Genomic DNA, 12,718 nt, shown 5'->3' with positions numbered 1-12,718 from the left:
ATTGCAAATCTTAAATCAGGTATTTTCACAAAAATGTCTTATTAATCATGAGTAGATTGTTGTCAAAACTCGTTAAAATGTTAACGAATCTTGATCTGGGATTTCACAATTTTCACGGTTTTTATTTATCAGTCTTTTTTAAATAATCCCCAAAACTTATAAAATATAAGTATGAAAATTATTTTACCACATTAGTTAACATAATACAGAAATGTGAATCAAGCATGGAACTAAGCTCCAAACATAAAATATATCCTATAGTTAAAAATACATCTAAAAATAAGAATTTTTCAAAGTAATTAAAAAAAAAAAAAAGGAGTAGGTGGGGCGGGCTATGGGCCTAACCCATTTTCTAATATCAACTTGTATTAAACTTTATACCTGTTATTTTATATACTGCTATGGTATCCGATGTTCTTCAATTTAGATCCGAACATTATTAAATTTAATTTGATATCAATTGTCCTCATATACCTCTTGTCTCTACCTTTTTTTTTCCCTTTTCGAATTAGAATTTTCAAATTTTCAAAGGAAAATTATATAAATTATATATCTTTCCTGGACATCACCAACTATATTGTGGCGAACCTACTTTCCAGTTTCCATACAAGTCCTAGGTTCCATTTGACATGGATGAGGAAAAAGGGGGGAAGAAATCTGATTCCACAGAATATAAATCTAAATGTGTGTGTGTGTTTTTCGTCAAAGAGAACAAACTAAATAAAACACAAGACAAATCCCTATTAAGAAATTACAGCACATTTTTCCATAAAAACAGAATCAGCTTTAATAAATTATATATAATTAAATAATTTATTTAGTTTTCTTAATCTCCCAAAACTAGTTTACTGAGTTTTATGCTAAAGACTAAAGGTTATATTATGTATATAACTTACCGCCAACGATCTTAAATATACAAGCTACATAAGAGGTTTAATTTGATTCTAAACATAATATCTCAACATACTTGATTTTCAAAATTTATAGCTTGTTTTTCAAAATATTCTTACTGATTGTACATAACAAGAACGTTTCTATTAAGGAACTATCGCAACGCATGTGATTAAAAAAAGTATTTTAATAAAAACTAATATATATTTATTATAAATAATTAACTTAATTAATTTTCTTAACATCTAAAAATTAATCATATACCTCTTATATTAAGCACAAAAAATAGTATTATATTTTGAAAAAAAAATTTCCTTCCTTCTTTCCCTTCCAATTTTTCATCAAAGTGCATTCTCATAAATTTAGGGGCCAGGTGGATCGTACAGTAAGAAGGAAAAACCTTTTTTTTCTTTTTCCTTTCTATGGCCAAAGGAGCAAGCAATTGGTTGCTTCATCATCCTTGCGGTTTGTTTTCGTGCACGAAAGCCACCGGGCCGTTGGGAGCTGTAGTCTCTCAAATTTGACTTTTTTGGCTTTTAAAGATGTGAAATGTCTCATAAATAAATAGAATTACATAATAGTTGGCAAAAAAAAAATAGAATTACATAATATATTTAGAGAACATTTCCTTTTAATTGGATGTGTTTCACAAGATTTTCCTCACTAAAAATTTAAATTAATCCGTAAAATTCATGCTTTATTTCTTGAAGAGATTATTTCGCATGTGAAATATATGGAATTGAACGAAATGAATTTCCAAATGAAAAAAAAAATCTCTCTTGTCCTATAAGAAGATATATACATATTATTCAGTTGCATTTTTTTTTTGAGAAAATGACAAAAAAAGAAGTTGAAAATTTATAAACGCCAAATAAGAAATATCGACAAAATTCTTTTGTTATTTGTAAATTCAGTATTGTCAATACCAAATAAAATATTGTTATCAAACCTAATTTAAAATTTAGTAATTTTCAGTTTTTTTCCCCTCTTTTACAATCATTCTCCCTTTCTCTTTTGTCCCTTCTAGAATGTTTCAGAAATGTACTCAGTAAAGTGTCTGCAAACAACAAATAATAAAAGAAAGGCTTCAAAAGAAGCAAGCTCGGCCCATTTTTCAAATTAGGCTCTGGTGAGCTTACTTTTGATTATATCCAAATAAACTTAAATTGAGGAAAAATTAATCTCTAAGTCTATAGTTTTCCTCAACTTTTAATCAGGTTCAAAAGCCTTTTTCCTTTTTAAGCAACTCCTTCAAATTATTTACGTTATTTACCAACTCTTCACCAATTGGGTTGACCTTTTTTGGCAATCGTCTTATTTGTTCTTCTTTCTCTCTCTCTCTTTTTTATTTTTTCACCACAGATATCTTTCTATTAAAAATAATTTTATTTAGATACTATTGAACATTAAATGAGAATATTTCTCCTAAAAGAAATTTAAACCGTAGTTTTTTTTTTTTTACTAAAACATACATAACTTTAGTTTATCATATTATGAGGAATTAGCCTCTTGCTAGCTTGTAGGCCCAACCTTTATATTGATTGTCCAATTTGTTTTGTTGTTGGGTCTCTCACCTTTGTTTAGCAAATAAAAAATAAAAATTATGTCTTGCATTAATTTCGGCCAACCTTATGTCCGATTTCGCATATTGACGTTACACAAAGAATGCCAGGCCTAAAAGTATAACGGGCCTTGTACAAATATTTTGGGCAAGCCCCTATCGTGGCCTGTTTTCAAATCCCAGGATATAATACTCCCTCCAGTTGTATATATAAACTTCAAATAACCGAATTACATTTAACGAATTAGTAGTTAAAAATAATAAATAGGTAAGAAATAGATTTTTTTTTCTTCAAAATTTTTTCTTATTTATTAAGAGAGTAAATGAGAGGTGAGACATGAAAAAAATAATGAAAGAGAATATATGAGAGAAACAGAGTACTAAATACAGTCAACTAGAGACAAAATAGAAAAAATAAAAAAATAAATGCTTATCAGACCCATCTTTAAAAATGAAGCTTTTATATATATATATATATATATATATATATGAGACCAGAGGGAGTATTATTTATTATTTTAGCCCGATCAATGTATGGAGCCCAATTGTTTATTATAGTTCATGATGTAGATTTATGGTGGTTTAAGTTCAATTTTTCTACCTTCCAGGTCAGAAAAAAAGGGTTTGATTTTTCTACCAACAAGGGTTTGGATCTAATGAAAGAGACTAATCTCTTATAGTGTGACGAACCAAGATTTAAATTTTTGTTAGAAGAAGTATTCAAATTTAGTATTCAATATTGTTTCGAATAGCATTACCTTTAATAGAAGGATACTTATACGTAACAAAAAAAAGGTTTGATTTTTGTTTTAAGGTTCAAATTTTTGTCAGGAGAAATGCCACATTTAGTGCTCGACATTGCCTATTTATTTATGCTATTATGTTTTTTATTCTTTACTTGATAATAAAAATTTAAGTTTAAAATTTCAAATTTCAGAACTTTATTATTATCTTATATTTTAAACTATCATATAAAGATTTGCAATGTAAACTTTAGATATTATAAATCATATATTATGTTTACATGTACTAATTTTAAATTTTAAAAAAACTAAGGAAAAAATAAACAGGTATACGATGAAAGGAGATTCTCTCAAAATCCCCCTCCACTTTTGTTCTCAGAATTCCATTTCTACCATTAGATTAAAAAAAAAAAAGAGGACTTAGATTTAATAATTCAAAACACTACTATTATTATATTACATAAATAGTGATAAGAGAGTAGGCATTATTTTTTTATAAATATTAAATTCGAACCATCTATTTTTAAGAAGGTGGGATTCTAAAAAGATTCAAATCCGCTTGTGAGCCGAAGTCCTTATTAATACTTGTGTTTCTAGTTTTGTACATAAAATTTTGGGTTTTATATTATATATATTTATTTTTAATACATATTTAAACTAATGGAGTGAATGTAATTTTTTAAATAAATTTCTGGCCAATAAATTTTTTTAAGGATATTTTGATGGTGAGTCTATAGGCAATTAAGGCTGGAATAGACACATCGTTGACCCAAAAGACGCGTTTGAATATTATTCGTATAATTGATAGAAAAAAAATATAGTATTCATACCATACCTACCTCTCATTTGGATGTTTCTTGATATATTGATTGATGATCCTCTGGTCAAAAATAATATATTGATGATCGTTTTTTTTTAAATTTTTCCTTTCATAGGTTTGAATATCGAGAATATTACTAATTTAACTATTTTAGTCTCATTTTTAAAGTGGTAGGATTAAACCCCCAGTCTAATTTTTATGATTTGCCACGTTAGCTGCGTAAAATCAAAATACTTGAAGAGTATAAAATATTTTTTTCAAGACAATTAGATTAATTATGCTTCACATATGGTTAGAAATATAATGATGAAATTTTTTAAAAAATAAGGCTCTTATAGGTAAATATTATCATTTTTAATGAGTAATCTGGCGTGTTTGATTATTACAGTCAAATAAATGTATTTTATTTTGAAAAAAGAAATAAATATATTTTATTATGAATTTAAAATAATTTAAGCTATGAATTATATTGTTTATAAGTTACAAATAATATGACCTAATGTATATATTGATATTAATGCTTTTTACTTCTTTTTTAACCAACGATATTAATACTTTTTTCACATTATGTTGAGGCGTGTGTATTATTTAAATACAACCCATTTATATTTTGTATTTCGAAATTCATAAAATAAATTGAAAACTTACTATTACCAGCTGAAATTTAGGAGCTGAGCATTTTTTTTAAAACATGACCCCCCCTATTTTCACATGTTTTGATGCCAAAATTGCAACTTGTTAATTTTTATTTTGAAATGGATAATACACATTTAGAAATTGTTATTTTCGTTTGAAGTTTAGGAATGTCACTCATTCAGGTCATATACAACTTTTAATACTGATTTTGATTATATGTTATTAGATATTATTTCTATTAGCAATGTAGTTCATAACTTTTGCATTAATTTTGATTACACTTCATTAAATATTATTACCTCCAGTCTTAAATATAAGAGTTAGTTGACTAATTTGATCAAATTAAGAAAATAAATTAAGTTAGTTATTTGTAATGAATAGGTATTGTCTTTCCTAAAATATTCTTACTAATTAAGTATACTGGTTAAAACTACTATTATTAGAATGACTATGCTGAAAAAAATACATAAATATAATAGACAAAGTATATTGAAGTTTTATATTTACAATCAAAATAAAAATTAAATAAGATCTTATAATAAGAACTGAAACTAGTAATAACTTTTGTTGAACAAAGTTATTCACATCCCGCGTATGGGGTTTTGATTGGAATTCATTAAATAAGAGTAATTACTTTCCAAAAAACACCCCTCCCATCGGCCGCTGGAATTTTCCTCCCATTGGCGGGGTCGTGGAGCTCGTGGCCGGGGGCTGCTGGCAGGATCTTTAGTGAGAGGGTTGTTGAACCCCCCCCCCCCCCCAAACAAAAAAAAAGGTGTGTATTTGTCTTCTTGTTTGAATTTGAAAATCCCATTTTGAAATTGATTACTGGATTGGTTGATTTCAAGTACTTTTTATGAAATTATATAACTTTCAGGTTTTTTATTTGTGATTTTTCTAACATTAATTTAGAAAATGTGAGTCACACCTTCGTTTGGACTTATTTATGGAATCAGTTCGTTACGCGTTATAGTGACACCATGACAAGCACCGAAGCCGGTTCTTTTCACATGGGGCTGCTGAGAAAGACTCAGAGATACGTGAAAAGTACAAATTTCATTTATTTTGGATATAAATTAAATAGTATGAATCTTTGCTTCTTCTTATTTTTTTTATTTGTATTTTTCATAGAAATAAATAATTTTCGATAAAATAATAAAATATTGTAGTGACTTTGAATCCAAAATATTGTAATTTCAATATTCATGCATTTAAAATTTTACATTACGATATTTATGAAAAAAAGTAGAATTTTTTTGCGGGTTTTTTTAATTTATTAATTTAATTATAACTAATTATTCGGTCAATCTCCTCATTACCTTGATTAATTGAATATAGATTAGTTGGGCCTTTTTTTTTTTTTAAACCTTGTTCTTTAAACGTGGACGCCTTTGACCGTCTGAACTCCTTTACCACATGGCGTTGAATGGATTTGGCATCTTCCATTCGTTTTTATTATTTCCGGTTAATAACAGCGCCACTTCTATCTTAATATTTAGCTTATATACATTGTACTACTTCAATGCTTATATAAGAACCACCTAATTTAAAAAAATTAAGAAAATTATAATCTTTAAATATTTATATTCATCATTTTTTAAATTAATTTGTGTAAATTATAAAGTAGTATAAATGTATTTTAGAAAAATCACGTAACATATGATATGATTAAATATTTTTTTAATTTTTTTAAAAAATTTTTAAATTAGTCAACTGGACCTTGTATTAAGGATCGAAGTTAGTATAAGGGGGTGTTTGGGAAACCCAAAACCATGGTTTCAGAAGCACTTTTCCGCAAAACGAGATAATCTCCTCCACATATTTACTTCGTAATCCGTAAAAGCACTTCTGAAACCATGGTTTGATTTCTATCCAAACACCCCCTAACATTAATAATGATCTATCTTGGCAAAAAGAAAGATTAATAGTAATCAAAATTGCCAGGACAGAGCTAAGTTCCAAAAAATCGGTTGGTGACAAATATTAAATACTCCCTTCATCTTTTTTTTTTTTGTTTCCAAAGGAAAAATCTCCCATTAAAAATTTATTGATAAAAATGATCTGATAAATTTTTGTATCTGAAAAAATTTTATACATATAAAGTATCGGTAGTCTAATTTAAGTAGGCAAAATTTTTTGTTAAAAGGAGATTGCACAAAAAAATATCAACACGTATTTCTTTTAATAAAGACGTAAGTAAATAAGAAAGGCAATAAATATTTTATATAAAAACAAACTGTTTTTCACAAAACAAAATTACACTTGTACTTATCCTTTATAAAAATGAATGGACTGTCTTCCATTATTCCATACGGTCCTAATCGATTGCGGCCCCACACTTTTTGACTTTGATCCAAACCTGACAGCCTCCTATTGGTTTCTGTGCTCTGAGTGGTTACAATAAGGGTGGGTGTGTGAGTGAAAGAAATTAAATTGTCCAAATCAAAATTTGTGCCACAAATAGTTGGAAGTTCTCTCAAGGCAAAATAATTCAAAAAGAAGTTAAGATTTGTAATATTTTAACCTAGCTATTTTAGAGGTAAAAATTTTATGAGAGAAAATGATACCTGATCTGATATTTTGTAAATCTAGTTAAATGATAAATATATCTTTATATAAAAAAAGTTATATATTAACAAGTTGTGAACTATCAATGACAAATGTTAAACAATAAATGATAATAAATATACTGATAATGATAAGTTATTTATTATTACTCTGATCTTAAATATAAGATTCATTTTATAGTGTAATTTACACTATAAAATGACAATATAAAATGGGTTTTATATTTAGAACTGTAAGAGTAATAAATTGTGAAGTGACAATGACAAGTGTTGAATAATCAATAACAAGAAATATATTGATAATAACAAGTTTGATAGTTTTATTTTTTTTTAAAAACCTGATACAAGAGCATTTTAGTCATTTGACTATATTTGTAAAATACTAGATCAGATATCACTTTCTTTCCTATGATTTTGACCTCTTAGGTGCCTGGATTGGAGTATTGCCATTTTCAATTTCTTTTTATGTCATTTTCCCTTCTCCTAAATATAAAATTTTAATTAATTTCACCTTCAATTTCCCCCCAAAAATGCTATTAATGGTAAGGAATTCTCATAAAAGATATAGTTACATTGCTCATGATTGAAAATGATAGTTTAGAGAGATAAATACATATTTATAACAAATAAATAACTTAACTAATTTTTTTAATATTTTTAAATTAGTTATCAAGTTCTTCCATTAATGGAGAGGGGTAGGATTTTTTTTTGAAGTGCATCCTATGTAAATCCAACGATATGCATGTGTGGTGAAATCAATTAATCTATTAATTTTTTTTGGATTGATACTATTTTGAATTCCTGAAATTTAATCTCATTTTAATTTTAGTTCCTAAAATTTGAAGTTAATAATTTTGGTCCCTAAAATTTAAAATCAATGGTTTTAGTTTCTGAAATTTATCTTTATTTTGGTTTTGATATTTGTTTCATATATAAAAAACACTGTTATAAGGACAAAAACCTTTAATTTAGATGAATCAAAATGAAATTAAATCTCAGGACCAAAACCAAAATTACTGACCTGACTAAAGATCATATTAATCCAATTTTTTCAATCGGTTGTACTGCTGACAAATATAGGTAATGTGCGGGTGTGTGTATATATATAGTAAGAATTTTTTTTTGGACAAAAAAATGGTAAGAATATTTTTAAGCCAAGTCAAAAGCATGATTTTTAGTTTTTTGGTTTTTTTTTTAATATCCCAGGGATGTGCATAAATAGAGCTGCAAGTTGAAGCAGAAGAGCTGTCCAGGCATAAACATAACCACAGTCTCTCTCATTATTATTGTACCAACATTATGGATCTTCTCCTTCTTTTTCCTGCTCACGGTAGTTCTGAATCTAAAGGAGGAGGACTAGCGTGGGCTCTCTTGTTTTTACTATTGGTAGCTTTCATTGTTAGATCAACGAGTCATCAGAAGAAGAAGAAGAAGCAGCAGCAGAAGCAGAAAGCCCCAGAAGCCAAAGGAGGGCTGCCTCTAATAGGTCACCTCCATCTTCTGGGCGGTGGTGTGCCAGTTTTTAGGACTCTCTCTTCCATGGCCGAAGCTCATGGCCCCATCTTCTCCCTCAGGCTCGGCTTTCACAACACTCTCATCGTCTCCGGCAGAGAACTCGCCAAAGAATGCCTCTCCACCTTCGACAAAATCTTCGCCACCAGGCCCAACATCGCCGCAGGTATACCTTCCCCCAGTCACTTTATTAGTGCTGAAATATCACAATATATAGAGGACCATGCTTTATGATAATATTTATATCTCAGTTTCTAAATTTTGACTTGTTTACGCCCTTTTTTTAACGCTGGCATAATCGATAAACTTTATAGGCATTTTTTGTGGTTGAAACGAGATTATAAGAGCTTCCATGGCTAAACAAAAGGTGTGTAATTGTGGTGGGCAGGGAGGTACATGGGGTATAACAATGCGATATTTGCGCTGGCACCGTATGGGGAGTACTGGAGAGAGATGAGGAAGATAGCCACTTTGGAGCTGCTCTCATCGCACAGGCTCCAGAAACTGAAGCACGTGAGAGACTCCGAGATACTATGTCTTGTGAAGGATTTGTTTTCAACCTATGAACGACACAATAAGAACATTACTCATCATGATCATATGGTTGAGGTGCCTATGAGTCAGCTCTTAGAGCACTTGACCTTCAATATCAACGTCCGCATTATTGCCGGCAAGAGATTCTCAGGTACTGCTGTATATATGGCTCTTCATTATTCCCACCAATCCAAGTCCTTTGCACTAATTAATTCCGTATCCCTCTTTCTTCTCACTAGCACAAAAAGTGGCTTCAATAGCATGCATCTAGCAGGCTAGGTAGCAAGTAGTGCTTGGTATGATATCAAACTTAATTAAAAAGTGTTTGGATGAAAATCAAACAATAGTTTTAAAAGTGATTTTATGGTATAAAAAGTAAATATGTGGAGGAATTTATTTAATTTACGAAAAAAATGCTTTTAAAAACTACTTTTGTAATAGCCAAACACCCTCTTAGTTAAGTCTGACAGCGTTTGCCTGGTCAAACTTTACTCCTAGCGCTACATCAAAAACTCTTCTGTAAATAAAAGGTTATGGGTTCATAAAAACTTTTCTATAGATGGAAGGTTATGGGTTCAATCCTGTTTGCTTGCATGCATTTGTCAATAATCTTGTAGTCTAGTCAAAACTCCTTTACGAATAAGAGATGGCGGGTTTTTTCTCGTTTGTGACCTTGCTTCACTAATTGAAAGCAAAATTATTCATTGCATCATCATCAGGGGATGAGAAAACCCTAACTGATGAAGAAGGGGAGGCGTTCAGGTTGAAGAGGGCGGTGAAGGAGGCGACATATCTGAGCGGAGTGTTCGTGGAGGCGGACGCGCTGCCGTTAAAGTGGCACAAGTGGGTGGACTTGCAGGGACATGTGAGGGCCATGAAGAAAACGGCCAAGGACGTAGACTCAGTGCTGTCTCTGTGGCTTCACCAGCACCTTCACAAGACCACAACAGCTCATTCTGATGGAGACCATTCTGATTTCATGGACGTCCTCATTTCCATGTTCTCCGATCAGGATGCTCTCATTTGTGGCCATCAACGCGACGTCGTTATCAAGGCCACTGCTTTGGTATATGACTTCCTCCCTCTTTATTACTATTATATTCTTGGACCAATCAATTCCCATCTTTACTTCATTATATAATTAAAATATCTCATAAAATGATTCTTTCAAAAAATCAGGGAGTTATATGATAAGAAAGAGTTAAGGTGATTTTTGCATCGGAAGTATTCATGAAGCAACTATGGCGTCGGAAAGTTTCTTCTTCTTGTTTTTTTTGGCTCGATATTACTTTTACTTTAGAAGTGTTAAAAAAGTTGGCAGTTGTCACCTAAACGGTAAAAAAAATAACACATTACATCTTTCTACCTTTTTTTTTTTTAAATTTTCAGGCTTAAAAAATTGATTATTTTTAAGAAAAAGATTATTCTTTTACCTAACATATATACTGATAATTTCTTCACGGGTACTTCGTAATAATAAATAGTATATATTTCTTAATTGCCAATATTACATTCATGTAACATGGTATAAAATTTCATTGTGCATTACTACATCTAGTTCTTAATATAAGAATTAATTAGAAATTCGATTGTGTTTTAGATATAAGACCTTAATTTATTTTGTTTTCTAAATTTATAGTTTATTTTTCTCAAAATATTCTCATTAATAGTAAGGTGTCTCATCAAGAAGTAGTTATTTCAATAGTTATTTCAACTTTGAGCACATGATTAATTAACAAATAATTTAGGAAAGCATGCATATATTTGTTATGCTTAGTCAATTTAACTGTTTTCTTAATATTTCATAATTGGTTATTTAAGGATACGAGATTTTGCGAGCACAAGTTTTGACCAAATATTTCAACCAGCGTTTATATCCACGAAACAAGCATCTTTACGTCGAATCATGAACATAGTTTTGTCTCCCTTGGGCAGTTGCGTGGAAAACGAGTTCTTAAATAATAATAATAATAAGTAGGTTCCATATTTCGTGTGTAAAAATAGGAAATTGCCGCGTCATGATCCATGAGTTATCACTGATCAGATGGAAAATGAAAAAGATTGCGTGGTTAATTTAGAGCTATTTTATTAATTTGGTTTGATTAAGAAAAGTCAAATAATTTAGTTAATCCTAGAAAATGATATTTGATAGATCTCTCTAAAACAACAATAAACACTAAATTATCACATGCTAATGGTTTTTTTTTTGTTTTAATTTGCAGAATCTGATCCTTACGGGCACCGGAAGCACAGCAATAACCCTGACATGGGCATTATCTTTGCTCTTAAACCATCCAAATGTCCTTAAAAAAGCACAAGACGAGCTCGACACCAACATAGGAACACACAAATGGGTCCAAGAATCTGACATTAAGAACCTTCAATACCTCCAAGCCATCATCAAAGAGACCCTTCGTCTCTATCCTCCAGCTCCATTAACTGGAATCAGAGAAGCCATGGAAGACTGCTTCGTCGGAGGCTACTTCGTCCCAAAAGGCACTCGTCTTCTCATCAACATCTGGAAGCTTCAAAGGGACCCACAAGCATGGAAAAACCCTAACGAGTTCTTGCCTGAGAGATTCATGGAGGAGGATCATAAGGATTTGGATTTTAAGGGTCAGAACTTCGAGTACATTCCGTTTAGTTCAGGAAGAAGGTCGTGCCCAGGAACCACCTTTGGGCTTCAAGTCGTGAGCTTGACGCTGGCTCGGTTGCTTCAAGGATTTGATCTGTCGGCGCCGGCGCCGGCAGCCAAGGTTGGCGGTGTTGCAGTGGAAATGAGCGAAGGCTTAGGGGTGGCTTTGCCTAAGCTTCATCCACTTCAAGTTATGATCAAGCCTCGTCTTTCGTTTGAGCTTTATCAGCAACTTTGAAATATATATATATGTATGTGTGTGTGTGTGTGTGTGTATGTGTATGTATTTGCATGGGAGGTTCTCATAATTAGGACTCAAGTTTTCGATGAGCATAGATAAAATAAATAGCCTACACTAGTGGAGCTAATAAATAAAGAGTAGTAGAGTATATTTTTGTGTGTGTTAACGTTGGATGTGTAGTACTTATGTTGTTTGGTTATAAATTTTACCTTAGATTGTTTCAACGGAAAAAACTCCAATGACGAATCCAAATTCGAGTTGGGTCGATTCCCAAAAGGGTATAGCTCTTTCTAGAAGTATATATCTTTTGCATTCGTGCAAGCTTAAACTCGAACTCTCCTTAATTAAGCAGTGATAGCTCTTGCAAATATAATAAACACCGGTTGGTTCCATATGGTAGGGTCTAATTTCATCCCATGCTAATTGCTGAGAAAACATTTTCATATCTTATATATATATATATATATATATTTTGCTACAAATGCATAGGCATTGTCCTACTAGAGGAAATCCTATTCGAGTCACTTTCAAATAATAAATGTGAATATATCTCTATTTAAACTTTGGTTTGCTGACTG

At 30.7% G+C, this 12,718-nt stretch overlaps 1 protein-coding gene across 1 annotated transcript; it reads left to right on the top strand.

Moving 5' to 3' along the window:
• Positions 1-8,461: 8,461 nt before the first annotated feature.
• On the top strand, positions 8,462-12,468 carry LOC114723284 (cytochrome P450 82G1-like). Its single transcript, XM_028909478.1, has 4 exons — positions 8,462-8,896; positions 9,119-9,415; positions 9,984-10,330; positions 11,487-12,468. Exons 1-4 carry the CDS (start codon positions 8,518-8,520, stop codon positions 12,135-12,137), a joined length of 1,674 nt encoding a protein of 557 aa, XP_028765311.1. The 5' UTR covers positions 8,462-8,517; the 3' UTR covers positions 12,138-12,468.
• The last annotated feature ends 250 nt before the right edge of the window (positions 12,469-12,718 follow it).

Source organism: Neltuma alba, unplaced genomic scaffold, assembly GCF_004799145.2.
Source record: "Neltuma alba isolate B1F8T4 unplaced genomic scaffold, ASM479914v2 tig00012131_pilon, whole genome shotgun sequence".
Lineage (NCBI taxonomy): Eukaryota > Viridiplantae > Streptophyta > Magnoliopsida > Fabales > Fabaceae > Neltuma > Neltuma alba.
The sequence above is the reverse complement of the archived record's forward strand: the minus strand, read 5'-3'. Positions and strand labels throughout refer to the sequence as shown.